The sequence below is a fragment of the Thamnophis sirtalis genome, unplaced genomic scaffold, assembly GCF_051295495.1.
Source record: "Thamnophis sirtalis isolate CommonGarterSnake01/CBP01778 unplaced genomic scaffold, rThaSir2_p1.2 scaffold_3, whole genome shotgun sequence".
Taxonomy (NCBI): domain Eukaryota; kingdom Metazoa; phylum Chordata; class Lepidosauria; order Squamata; family Natricidae; genus Thamnophis; species Thamnophis sirtalis.
This window is the reverse complement of record NW_028261383.1, coordinates 123,504,310-123,518,549: the sequence shown is the minus strand read 5'-3', so window position 1 is coordinate 123,518,549 and position 14,240 is coordinate 123,504,310. Positions and strand designations below refer to the sequence as shown.

At 40.3% G+C, this 14,240-nt stretch overlaps 1 protein-coding gene across 8 annotated transcripts in view; it reads right to left on the bottom strand.

Moving 5' to 3' along the window:
• Positions 1–356: 356 nt before the first annotated feature.
• The window catches only part of EXOC7 (exocyst complex component 7), a 43,446-nt gene continuing 29,562 nt past the window's right edge, over positions 357–14,240 (bottom strand). For 4 of the 8 annotated variants that reach the window (XM_087709901.1, XM_087709895.1, XM_087709896.1 and 1 more), the window contains 9 exons: positions 12,980–13,046; positions 11,587–11,625; positions 10,179–10,244; positions 9,007–9,127; positions 6,337–6,432; positions 4,082–4,145; positions 2,494–2,535; positions 2,241–2,374; positions 357–559 (listed from right to left, as the gene is read on the bottom strand). In XM_087709901.1, coding sequence (XP_087566027.1) covers positions 457–559; positions 2,241–2,374; positions 2,494–2,535; positions 4,082–4,145; positions 6,337–6,432; positions 9,007–9,127; positions 10,179–10,244; positions 11,587–11,625; positions 12,980–13,046 — 732 coding nt within the window. In that variant the 3' untranslated portion in view covers positions 357–456. The remainder of the gene's footprint in view (positions 560–2,240; positions 2,375–2,493; positions 2,536–4,081; positions 4,146–6,336; positions 6,433–9,006; positions 9,128–10,178; positions 10,245–11,586; positions 11,626–12,979; positions 13,047–14,240) is intronic. The other 4 variants (XM_087709902.1, XM_087709897.1, XM_087709898.1 and 1 more) reach the window with 1 other exon arrangement.

Below are 14,240 nucleotides of genomic sequence, written 5' to 3'. Positions count from 1 at the left end.
TGTCACAGCCCCCAAAAGCAGGTGGAAAACTCATTTCCCTCTTCTTATTTCTTATTTGCTTTCAAGAAAATCCACCTCGTTTTTGCATCTTTAGTATGCCAACCAAAACGAAGTTCCTCTCTCTCCTTCCTTTCCATATGTATTAGAATACAAGTCACAAAATGTAAGAAGTTGTTACTAAGTGTTTCTTGGCCTTTCCTTCTTGAACTTGAACAATTACCATTCTTCTGAATCAGAAATGGAAAAAGGCTTTAGAGCATGTGTGTAAATTAAAAATGAGAGAGAAAAAGAAAGACGCAGGCACCTGAAGGAATTAGTCTTCCTATAAACTCCAAAGAGGACATACAAACCACAAATCATGTTCTTAGAAGTTTATACATTTGATAAATACAAGTTTAATCCATGGTTTTCATAATAAAAGAGGAATAGGAAATCACCAATGTGCAGATGAGCAGATCAGGCTGATGTGTCAAAGAGCTTTTCAATCATCTCACCCACTTGCTCAACTCTGTATTTAATGTATTTTTCAGGATTCTTGGTAAAGGGTACACTGCCATACCTGTCAGGCAAAAAGCAAAGGTAATATTGTGTAAGCAAGGAGAACATTCTTCATTCTCCAATTGTCGCTTGTTTCCTCATTAGTTAACAGAACACCACCCATTTTTCTTCTCCTGGTTCCCTCCAGAAAAGTCTTCAGCTAATATGGCCAAATGATATTATGGGAATTGAATTCTGAGGGCAGAGGAAAGGCTGACTGAAATCAATGGCCCCGTAATTCTTAAGCATCTGACTTTATGTGCTCAAAACCATCATACTCAGTTATCAGAAGACACTGGAGAAACAAAGAATATTGTTTACAAAAAATGTAAGGAGCACCCCTTAAAACTACTTCAGTGAGCGTTCAACGGGTTCAATAGGTATATAACGCTGACTTAGAACAGGTCAAAAACAACCCATAAAGTGGGAGAAGGAGAAGGAATAGCTGGAATCATAAACACCAGAACTTCAGATGCTATAGTCAGCTACTCTATCCAGCCAATCTATGAAATGCAAAGCCTAGTGTACCATATAGAATGATAAAAAACACAAGCACTGTGTTTTGTGAATAATGAAGGCAACATTATAACTTCATACACACAACGTTCTGGTCCTTTTAAGGGCAAGGGACACCGGAGATGGCTTCAGGGATAGGATCAGGATCCTGCCAACTTTAAACTTTAAACTTTAATAGAATTTGTATGCCACCCACTCCCTAGGGACTCTGGGCGGCTCACAACAAGTAAAAGCATTTAAAACATTAAAAAGATACAGAATTAAAATCAAGACAACATCCATTCCATTAAGTGGGGCTGGAAATTAATCAACAGCCCCAGGCCTGCCGGAACAGCCAGGTCTTGGTCGCTTTAGGGAAGGCCGGGAGAGTGGTAAGGGTCTGGATCTCTGCAGGTAGTTTGTTCCACAAGGCCGGTGCAGCTACAGAGAAGGCCCTCCCTCGGGGAGCCGCCAGCCGGCATTGTCCGGTCGATGGCACACGGAGGAGGCCCAACCTGTGTGATGTTATTGGTCGTTGGGAGGTAAATGGCAGGAGGCGGTCTCTCAGGTAGCCGGGTCCAATACCATGTAGGGCTTTAAAAGTAATGACTAGCACCTTGAAGCAGGTCCGGAGACCAATAGGAAGCCAGTGCAGCTTGCGGAGGATAGGTGTAACATGGGTGTACCTGGGTACACCCATTATCGCTCACACGGCTGCATTCTGGACCAGCTGTAGTCTTCGGACACTCTTCAAGGGCAGCCCCATGTAGAGTGCATTACAGTAATCCAGTCTTGAGGTGACGAGGGCGTGAGTGACTATTCAAAGTGCCTCCCGGTCCAGATAGGGCCGCAACTGGTGCACCAGGCGAACCTGGGAAAAGGCCCCCCTGGTCACAGCTGACAAATGGTGTTCTAACGTCAGCTGTGGATCCAGGAGGACACCCAGATTGCAAGCCCTCTCCGAGGGGTGAATGATTTCACCCCCCAGGCTAAGAGGTGGAATGTCAGGACCATCCTTGGGAGGCAGCATCAATAGCCACTCGGTCTTGTCTGGATTGAGTGCAAGCTTGTTCGCTCCCATTCAGACCCTGACAGCCTCCAGGCACATCACTTCAACTGCTTCACTGAGTTGGCATGGGGCAGACAGATACAGTCCTGCCAAGCCTTGCCCATGTGACAGAACTCTCCCCAAATAGACAAAGAGGCACCTGTTAAGGAAGGTGGCATACGTCTCTTCCACAATGGTTTTCTGGGCGTGCCGAATATTGTCCCTCTGTTCTGTATCAGGGATGGCCCACGCCTTCTGGATTTTACACAGCTCCTCCAGGCCATCATTGAAACCCTTTCCCATAGAAAAGATTGTATTAAGAAAAGTGCAGCGTCTAGACCTGAACAGCAAGCACAAATAAAGGCAAGCAGATCAGAGGGGGGAAGGCTGAACAACTTTTGCAAATGTATTACCTTGAAACGCTCCTTGATCACTTGCCTCTCCTTGTCTTTTAGCTGCAAACAATTAAGGAAAATGAAAGTTAGTAGTGGCGTTCAAATTGCTTCTTGACTCTTTTTTGAGAGCACTTACCTGGGTGATAGACTGGATTTAGGGATCAGAATACAATAGTCTTATTATCCTCAAGAGTTTTAACCTGCCTTTCAAGGCCACATCGCCCTCACACACTAATTATGGAACACCTAAGAATAGCCATGCAAAAAAATTCACAAGAAGATATTTCAAGTCTCAATTAATTGTCGAGAGCAGGGAAGATGGTACAAAAAAGAAAGGGACTTATTAACAGAGCATGGAGACCGGGCAGTTCTAAGTGAGATCTGCAGTGTCCTTTCAGCCAATTACAGGCAGTCCTCAACTTACAACCATTCACTTAATGACCGTTCAAAGTTACAATGGTACTGAAAAAAGTGACATATGACTGTTTTTCACACTTATGAACACTGCAGCATTCCTATGGTCACGTGATCAAAATTCAGACGCTTGGCAACTGAATGGAATGTGGAAGCCAGATTCACTTAACAACCGGGTTACTAATTTAGCCATGGCAGTGATTCACTTAATAAATGTGGCAAGAAAGTTTGTTAAATGGGACAAAATTCACTTAACAAATGTTTCACTTAGCGAAATAAATTTTGGGCTCTATTGTGGTCATAAGTCAAGGACCACCTGTATTAAGCATATCTTTATTCTATTAGTTAATACAGAGAGTCTTTGACTTATAACCATAATTGGGAACAGAATTTCCACCACTAGACAAGGAGGTTATTAAGTGAGTTGACTTTATGATTTTTTTTTTACTATGTTTGTTAATAAAATCACTGCAGTTGTTAAGCGAATCACATGGTCTTTAAGTGAATCCAGCTCCCTGCATTGGCTTTGCTTGTCAGAAACAGGCAGGGAAGGTCACAAACAGTGATTGTGTGGCCTTGGGAAACTGCAACGGTCAGAAATACATGTCAGTTGCCAAGCCGGCTTCTGACAAGTGAAGATTCACTTAGTGACACATGATTCAATTAACTGCAGCAATTTGCTTCCAAAGCATGGCTGAAAGATCATAAAATGGGGCAAAACCCATTTAGCAACAGATATTTTGGAATCAATTGTGGTCATAAGTCAAGGATTACCTGTCACGTTCTCCAGTTAAAACACTAAAACGTGCAAAAACAAGAGCAGAATAAAATGCAACCACAGCGGTAGAATGCTAAGTATGATGATGAATTTTTAAAACTATTCTTAATAGTTGGGCTAAAATATGATTCCCAGCAAAGGTGATGTTATCTCTAGCAATAAAAATCCCATTAGCACTTGGACTTACATAAACTGTTTTTACTGCAGATTGGGGTGGAAATGGGGAAGGGACTGTTTTTGCCACAACTACTTCCAAAACAGAAACTACTCTCTGTTCAGACAGGGCACACCAGCAGTGCTTTAAATTGATATTTGAAGAACAAAAGAAGTGCATTTTAAGCAATTAGACACATATATATAGTTCTTTCCAATTTTCTACAGTAATTCACAAACCTTAATTTAAACTATTCTTACCTTGACTCCAGGTTGGAAGACAGGTAGGTTTTTATCCGAGATATAATCTGTTACTTTTAACCAGCTGCAATAGATTTACAGAAGATTCAATAAAGTAGATGTGATTCCAAGGGCACCAAATAAATATGCAAATGAGAAATAACTCTGTGGTGTGTTCCATTATTTGATCAGGACACTCAAATGATCTAGAACAGGGGTTGGCAACCTTAAACACTCAAAGAGCTACAAACATTCTAAACGGAAGCCCCAGTTCAATTCTGGAACTGACTGGAAGTTTGGTTTCCCCACCATAGAGTCTCCTCCAAGAGTGGCAACTTTTTTCCTCTCCTGACCGGAAGTCCGGTTCCCCCACCATAGAGTCTCCTAGCGCGGCATCCTTTTATCTCTACGTGCCCTAACCGAAAGCCATATCAATTGTAGAGCTGACTGGCGACAGGGAGCTGCAGCAGAGGGATGGAAGACCCACATGCGGCTCCAGAGCTGCAGGTTGCTGACCAATGATCTAGACCGCCTTCTCTCTCAGGGACTCTTCCATGCAGGTATTCAGAGGTGAATGGAACTTTTCTCTTTAGATAGCTTTGGTTAAGCTATGGATGACATGGCTGGGCAGATGAACACAAAGGATAAAAGCTAGCTTTTGCCATTTCAAACCCTTAAAACTAAAGTAATGTGGGGTTCAAATCATCCTGTGTACTAATTTGCCCATGTCTCAGAAGTGGATGCACTAAGCTAAGACAGGAACTGATGAAGGCAATCATTCATGAATGTGCTTATGTATGTGCTGGTATCCTCATTTGGTTACCCCAATTGGATCTGGTAACTCAGTCATTAAGAGAAGCAGTTACTAAGTGAAATTAAAACTGATGACTTTACAAAGCTGTCCTTTGCTTTGTAGACTTGCAATGGTCATAAACGCAATGATAGGTGCTAAAATTAGTTTTAGTTATTTTTTTCATCACTATTGGAACTGTGAATGATTGCTAAGCGAGGCAGTCACTAAATGATAACTGTTTAGACACTCACAGAAAGAAAATATACACACCCAAACACATCCAGGCACACAAAGGAATCTAACTCATAATGCAACAGACTTTGACTCAGCAGACTCAGATAAAATCAGTTGCAACTGGTTTTATTTTAATTTCAAGCAATAAAAATAACAGAATTCAGTATGAATGAAGGAAAATATACATGTCCCAGGATAATGTTGCAAGAAACTTACTCCAGATGCTAGTGATATGGCAAAGAATGTGGGATTCTGTGGTCCCAACAGATGGCATTGTTTAATCAAAGGAACCATAAGAGTGCCAATCATACTAGAGGATTTAAAGGGGAGATGGGTGGTCCCTCCAATAGTTAGGCCCTAAGTCATGTAGAGTTTTATAGATAATGACCAGCACCTTGAATAGCACCTGGAAACAAACTGATAATCAATGCAGCTTGCAGAGCAGGGCCAAAAAGTGTCCGTCACTGATCAGGCTGCTGCATTCTGGACCAGCTGAAGCTTCCAGTCAGTTTTCAAGGGCAGAGCATAATATAGTAGTCAGGCCATGAGGTGACCAGGGCAAGAGTAAGGACCTCTCAATCTAGGAGAGGGCACAATGGGCACATCGGATGGAGCTATCAAAGGGTTTTTCTAAGTTTAAGGTGGAACCATTCTCAAATCAAGGTGGTTCAATTACCCACAGCCACTGAATTTTGATAGGATTGAGTCAGAGATTGTTCCTCCCCATCCAAACCAGCATAGCCTCTAGACCCTGGGAGGGAATTTTGTAGATCTCACTTTGCCGGCTTGGGATCAAAAGATGTAATTGGTATCATCAGCACACTGATAATACCAAACTCTAAACTGTCAGGTGTGTCAATGGTAGATACAGATGTTGAACGGGGGAGAAAGTAACCTTCCATTCCCAATTAAATAACAAGGATAAGAAGCCAAATGCCATTTATCTTCATATCAGTTTCTGTTTTAATCAACATGTTTTATCTTCAAATATTATCTTAGCATCAGTAATGAATTCTGAATTCTCAAAAGGACAGTATGTCCTTCATAATGCAAGCTGATGGAACTGAATTTGCTTCCTGATAAGTACTAAAATCCAAGGATGCCAATCGTTTTACTTGTCCTTTTCAAGAACAACTTGCCTTCTCTTGCTCTATCACAATTTGCTAACAATTCTCTTAGTGTGGGCATGAGAGTTTGATTAAAGCAGTTAAACTCAAATGGAAAATGGCTAGGTAAGTTCTCTTCTCACCTGCACTGATATGTCAGAATTTGCTGCTCAATGAGTTCTCTGTAAGACCTTTCTGCCGTCTTCTGTGTTACAGCTACCAACTGGATTAATTCAGACCTAGGAAAAAGGAAGAGGGCTCAATGAACAGGAATTTGTAAAGCAGCAGCAGCAGCATTTTTTCTGCCTGTAAAGAATTTGTTTCAAACTGGTAAAGGGGGGAAAAAAACCCTGGTCTTTCTGCAATTCTTAAATTGCATGAGTGTTCAACATATTTTAACTGACACTGGAAGCCAAGGAAAAAGAATTATGAGAGCAACAAAGAACCAAGCCAGCCTTTGAGGGGGTGTGTGTGGGATTGGATGGCATGGACCACTTGACTATGACATTGTGTTGAGTTGCAGAAGTTCTCTAAATTTTTCCTGGTTATTTGAGCTTCAAAAACGTTTAGAAAACCAAAGTTGGTTTCGTTTCTTTCCAGGGTTCTACAAGGTTTATCACAAGATTAAAGAGCTCTTTTGTGTCCTTTAACCATGAAGGAGGGGCAATGCATTTCAAAATTTGCTCTGATTTTTAAAGGCATAACAATATTAAACATTGCTTTCGGATGCTCTTTATAATTGCTGCAAGTTCCAGAAATCTTGGTTGTCATCAGGCTAAGGAGAAAGCAAAGAATAAAAAGAAATAAAAATGCATTCACGAATGGGGAGGAGATTTGCAGATCTTTATATTGAAAACCAGTTTAGGCTAAACACTGGAAGTTATTATTCATGTTCATCTTCTCTTTTCAATAGTTGCTTATCATCAGTCAGGAACAAACTGAGCTTGAGTATACTCCAAAAATATTTGCTTCTTTAGAAATAACATCAGATGGGATGTAGAAAGGATTGATGCTCAATTGCTGAGAATATTTTGGTGTTACTTGGATTTTTTAAGAGTTATTTGTGTGTTTTTACCGTGACCCGTCAAAAGCGCGGAGGACAAAATCGCGCTCGACGAAAGCGCGCATGTGACGTCATCACAGCGCGATGAAAAAAATTAAAAATTGAAATAAAATTAAAATTAAAGCAAGCCGATTCACATAAAGGTAAGAGTTAGGTTTAGAGTTAGGGTTAGGGTTAGGTTAAGGGTTAGGGTTAGGTTTAGAGCGTTAGCGTTAGGTTTAGCGTTAGGTTAAGGGTTAGCGTTAGGTTTAGCGTTACGTTAACGGTTAGGTTTAGGGTCAGATTTAGGGTTAGGTTAAGGGTTAGGTTAAGGGTTAGGTTTAGGGTTAGGTTTGGGGGGGTTAGGGTAAGGTTTTAGCTTTATTTTTACATTTTTCGATCACAGCGCGATGTTTTCGTCGCGCTGTGATGACGTCAAATGCGCGCTTTCGTCGAGCGCGATTTTGTCCTCCGCGATTTTGTGGTGGAACCGTTTTTACTCTTAAGCACTCTAAAACATTTTAAGCAAACAGGGAAACAGTGAAGATAAAGCTGCAGTTTCTAGGGAGGTTAAAAAAAAACCCGTTAGCATGATTTTTAAAAAACATCCTCTATGCTTTGCTCTTAAGAGTCTAGGATTTTATTCCGTCTCAAGACATGTAAACCGCTTAGAGAGGGCTGAAAGCCCTATGAAGCGGTATATAAGTCAAATAAATAAACAAACAAACAAACAAACAAACAAATAAATAAATACTGGATTATTCCAAACAAGAGATGATGGGAAAATGAAAGTGGCAAGAAATAGACACAAAAGCAGTATTTATTGGGTTGTACAACTGGAGAAGCTTCAGTTGATGGGGATTGCAAGTTGGGAAGACAGGCTATTCCAGGGAAAGCACAGATGGCTTTAACTGTACTTGGAAGAACATGGAAATTAAAAAAGGCAATTCTTTAAGATTACCAGAACCCAGACTTTGAAAAAACTGAGATGCATCAATTCCTGGTATAAAGTCACCCAGCTGGCTTTCATAGCTAAAGTGGGACTAGAACTCACTGTCTCCTGGTTTCTAGCTCAGCCCTTCAGCACTGCACCAAAGAGGCTCTCATGTATCAGGCTTAAGGACTGTGGTCATCTCATTGATAGATGAGCAGAAGAACTCCTGACGCCTTTTCCATCTTCCTCTGCACCTTCTTTAATTCTATTTAAGCCAGACGGATTTTCTTGCTCAATGCTCAAATGATAGTATGTATGTACCTATTTCTTATGACAGATTATGTACCTGAATAACCTCAACTCCATTTCATTATTATATGTCCTAGTTAAATCCAATTGTACTGAGAAACTGCTGCACTAGACAGCGCACAGAATCCACAGACCTGTACAGTAACTATACAACGCTTATTTTTCTGAGTTGGACTGATTGTCATGAAAAATGCAAAACTACCAGCAGAAAATTATTATTCCTTGGATTTCTTGGAAAGTACTCTCCAGAACAAAAAGCCTCTCAGCTGACAAGATGAAAGTCCTTTCCACATTGAAACTATTCTCTTTTTTCCTCTGCCATAAGTAAGATAATTTTAACAGAAGAGATGAAAGATTTAAAAGGACCTTTTTTTTTGAAAGCACATAAAAACAGCAGCAGCAGCAGCAAAAAAAAATTCTGCAGAAGAATGAACAAAAGAAGCTGATGAAGACAACAAAGGAGATAGATGGAAGAATAAACATACTGGGTTTTCTGCCAATATGTACAAGTGATCTTCTTATACTTACTTTTCAAGGGACTTAAGAATGTAATTGTAGTTGTTAAGCAGGAAGATGGCACTTAATGCTGGGTCCTCATAAACTTTGGATTTACTGAGGAGGTTTAGTTGTAAGTTGCCCAGAACTTTGCCTTAATAAAAAAAACATGCATGAGAGGAAAAAAAGACTATCTGCAAAGTTTTCAAGTTTAACAGTGGTTTTAAGTCTATTGTATGTTCTTACTGAATTCATTTATAAATGTAATTTTAGTTGTTTTACTTTTGTATAAATACTTAATGATCTATTTCAAAACTCCTGAATAATAGTTTCTCAAGTGTGAAACATCTTTTTCACCACATAGTAAGAAAGTAATTATTACTTTCTTAATTGTCTATTCCTTGATAGAGTTAAACCTTCATGAAGGACTGAATGGCAGATCTTTCAAGTATAAGACGCAAATTAGTAATGCATATCAGTATCTTCTCAATTTCTGGACTCCAATAACCAGAATTCTTAATCACATTTGTACAGGCAGATTGGGAAAGACTAATACAATAAATCTAAAGCAGTGTCTAAGTGTATTTTTTAATATTAAACTTCAGTATCTAACTGAGGAGGAATTCTGGTCTTATCTAAATGAGGATTCAACTGGCATTTTCCTTTTGTTTTATATCAGGAGTGTCAAACTTGATTTTATTGAGGTCCACATCAGGGTTGTGTTTGACCTCAGGGGGGGAGGGGGGCAGAGTGGGTGTGGCCAGAGTGGGCATGGCTAGCTCAACATCACTCATGTTGGGGGCTGCTGTGGTGACCTAAGCTCTCTGCCTGCAAAAACAGGCTCCTGAGCTTCATTTTTGGCTGTGATGACTTCCTGCAACTCTCTGCCAGTAAAAATGGAGCTTGGGAGGGCCGCGGGAGGCCTTCCCAAGCTCCATTTTTGGTAGCAGAGGCACCTTTGCTGTTTCCAGGGCGGCCCCGCAGGCCAGATCTAAGCATCCCGCAGATTGGATCCAGCCCCTGGGCCTTGAGTTTGACACTCCTGTTCTAGATAGATAGAGATAACAACATTATCCCATTTCTCAGTGTCATTTGCCACTAAGATCAGTTGTCAGCATAATCTCATGACCTGACTAAACAAGTCAGGTCAAATGTGCATGAGCCCGAGAGGGTGAGGGTGTTACACACTTGGAGAAATTACTCACAGATGTAGGTGCTCAGCAACCGTCTACTGAACTCTGAACTGTAGCTGCTGGCTGAAGAGCTAGTCTCTGAAAGGAATAAAAATTAGTTACTGTATGCCAGTTAGTAATTTAGGTATAGCTGTTTTCTTTCTTCTTCTACTTACTGTTTCTATAAGATCACCTAAAATATTTCTTTTTGGATGCACTACAACAAAAAATGCCCCCACCCCCCACTGACAGTTTTATCAAGTTATTGTTTGCCTGCAGTTTTATCCTCTTCATCACTGGCAATCTTGGCTGGAGAGAGTGGGAATGACTGACTTCCTGCAGCCTAGAATTTAAAATTTGGAGTTAAGGCTACTCTAGAAATGTGATTATTTTGCAAAAAATTAAATGAAATAACTTAACATTTACAAATACCCTCATCACTGTGAACTGCATTGAAGACTTCTGCTACTATTATGAAACATTTCACAGCTCTTTTATTAAGCTGATGAACTTTGCCGTTTCACACTGAATCATCCTCACTCCAAAATTTATTTTGCCACCAGAACCATTAAGGTTGAATTAAAATGCATTTTCATAAAAAACTTAACATCTATTATCACTGCAGACAATACTGAATCTTCTAGGTAACTATGGGAATATCCAATGTTTCTGAACAGGGCAGGTTATCAATTATAACTGAATAGTAAAATATATGTCATATGCCAATACATGCAACAGAGACATAGCAGCCAATTTAGGTAAACAAAAACTAGCAGTGTGTGTACATTGTCACATGGGTGGGTACAGGAAGAGTAATTAAACCTTTCTTTGTTCATCATTTTCCCAAAGCAAACTTCTCTTACCAAGCTGCCCTCCCATCTCTATCTTATGATATTTCAGATGTGGAAACAGAAATAAGAGATGCACCTTTAGTCATATCAGGAACAAAAGTATATGGATGGCATTAGTTTGAACAGAAGAACTGTAACCCAGCAACAATCTTTCTGTTTCTTGTTCAAAAGCAGAGCTTCATCGAAGTTGCTTTAAAAAAAAAAAATGACAGAAAGAATGGCTCTGAGTATATTTTATGATATCCAGTATACGTATAATGTGTTATTTGCTCAGAGGGGTGACTAAACTTTTCAGATGAAGGGCAAATCACCTGGTACCATCAACAAGAGCTTTGTGCTGCTTTACAATGTCTAATCCTTATGAAAACAGGCAGCGGCATACCAGCTATACGTGCAGAAAAAATGACTATATTATAGTTATAACCAGACCCAATGATTTGGACATTTTCAGACAATCAGAGAAGCTTTTTTTCTGAGAATGATTTAAAAAACCAAACAGAAATCTGTAAGTAGATAACAAATGAGAAAGAGAAACTGAGACAGTAGTATTAGCTATGCATGCAGGTAGTACAAATATTGCTGCTGCTTACCTCTGGGATCTAAAGGTATATTGTATGTGTCCCCAAGAACTAAAGAATTTAAGGCAGAATTGAGGTGAAAGGTTTGGAAGGAAAAAGAGAAAGAAGGAAATAAAGAAAGGCAAAGTTCAAAAAGACAGGTTAGAAACAACCATACTTTCCAGAATAAAGCAGAAGATACCAACAGACAGTGCTATGGGCTCGGCAGAGTGGAGCCACTTCTTTTTAAGAGGATGCATTCTTATCCCCACCTAGTCAGAAACAAGCCACGCTGGATTCAGTGGTGCTCACCCTTCAATAAGTGGATGAAAACTGCAGCCTGGACTGCCATGACTCCAGCCTCAGCCATAACATCCTGCCCCATATATGCAAAACTGAAGGGCAGAAGCAAGAGAATTTTTTCCCTAGCTCCACTTTGTTTTTTGTTTTAATTTCAGCACATCCTGTTTTGTGAATTGGTTTCCTGAAATCCAAACAGAAGTTTTAGGAAGTTCGGGATTGATAAATATGATCTCATTCACTTTCTATGGTTTTCACATTTCCCCCCTGTTTCTGCATCAGTTTGAAAAAACACAAAACCATGTTCTGTGCGCTGTTTTTAGCTTCATTGATAATCAGCAGCCACTCTATGGGCCAATGAAGAAGTTGGCTCTACAGCTGCCTTTGTCCATAATCATTTTAGCAAGTAAAGGAGGTAGTATAAAAGTAGCGACACTGACAGAAATGGATGTTTTAAATATTGTTTGGTAGCTGTTCACATGCAAGATGCAGTTGCACAGTTAAACCTTCTTAGCATGGATCTGACTGGACAAAATTGATGTTCATTTTAAAGACCTCAAGGAAATTCACAATAAAGGAAACAAAAACATTGATAATTAGGCAACACTCCTGAAATCATCAATGGATGAAAGGTTACACATCCCAAAAGGTTAATATGAAAGCCATGTGATGTGGTTTTAGCTTTTAACAGAAACAAGGATTTCAAAACTTCTCACCGTCTTCTATCAAAAATCCCATCAGGATCAAATGAATGTTCTGTGCTACTATGGCTACGTTATGAAATCCAACTAACTACCTTGCAACATATTGAGAATGATCTGGGAAACCTTTCACTAAAAGATGTTGGATTTTGGAGATAAAAGGCCATTTTACATTCATCCTTTTAGGTTTCAAGGATCTCAAAGCTAACATTTAGGGGCTGATAAGAAAAAGCCAGAGCCCCTCTCTATACTTAATATAATTATTCACACAGTAGCAGCCTTTACTGTACCAGACCAAAACTAGAATGCCGCGTATGCAAGAAGTGAATAAGCCACATCCATGTAAGGAGGTTTGACTGCAAAGCAAGCAAAGTAAATGATTTGATCAGTGCCAGGAATGCATTCGTGGGTCTTGGCTTAGGTACCTTGGGATGCCAGCATGGCACCTGCAGTCTCTTGAAAATCCAGCAATTGTTGCAGGAAGAGAATGGCCTATAACGAGAAAGGAAAAGCACTTTAGAATGAAATCTCTGATCCATCCAGCTAGCCTGGCTGGGAGCAGCTCACAAGGTTACCGAGAGAACTCTTTTCTAGTCTTGCCCAAGGATTATAGCGATTGGAGACTTCTGGATGGAAACATGGAAGACTTAGCACATCTCTGCAAAAACAGTGAGGATGACAGAAACAAAGACTGACAGTTGAGCGATATGCTCAAAGGAGCCATGGAGCTTCTGTGGACAAGAAGGAGCCATGAGATTGTCCATATGAGCCTCCGGGGTGCAGGGGAGCGTCTTCTGAAGAAGCCCACAGGATCCAGAGGGATCCTGTGGACAATTTGTGACTAAAAGCCAGGAGCTGTGGAAGAAAAACTATGCTCACAGCTTTGCAGGAGGCCTGTTTAAAGGACACTGGGTATGTCCAAACCATAGAGATCCTAGTGCAACAGGGTGGCTAAAGCCACCAGGGTAAGTATACCTTCAATCTGGGAAAGACAGGTAAAAAGAATGAAGGCAATTATAAAGATTTAAAGGGGACTAAATGCAAAAAGCTTACCAGAATTTTGGAACAAGGGTTAAATTTGGAGCACTGCCTCATCTGAAATATGTTTTTTTAATTAAATAAACAGATAATATATATCTACAGGTATCCTCAACTTACAACCATCTGTAACTGTTCAAAATTACAATGGCACCGAAAAAAGGGACTCATGACCAATTTCCACACTGGCCATTGCAGCATCCCATGATCATGTGCGCAGAATTCAGGCCCTTGGCAACTCACATGTATTTATATGACAGTTGAACTGCATTGGAGCTATGTGATCACCATTTGTCACCTTTGCAGCTGACTGCCCACAAGCAAAGTCAATGGGAGAAGCCAGATTCACTTAACAACATGACTCTCTTAACATCGGCAGCGATTCCCTTAACTTGGCAAAAAAAAAGGTTGTCAAATGGGACACAACTCACTTAACAACTGTCTTGCTTAGCAGCAGCACAATTGTGGCTGTAAGTTGAGGACTACCTAAAAATGTTTACATCTGTTAAGGAACTTGATTGGCCCATCCACCCCATTAGGGATGTCAAACTTGCGGCTATCACCTTGTCATCACATGATGTATTGTGACTTTTTACCCTTTGTTAAAATGGGGGTGGGCGTGGTCAGCATGTGACACATATGGTCCAT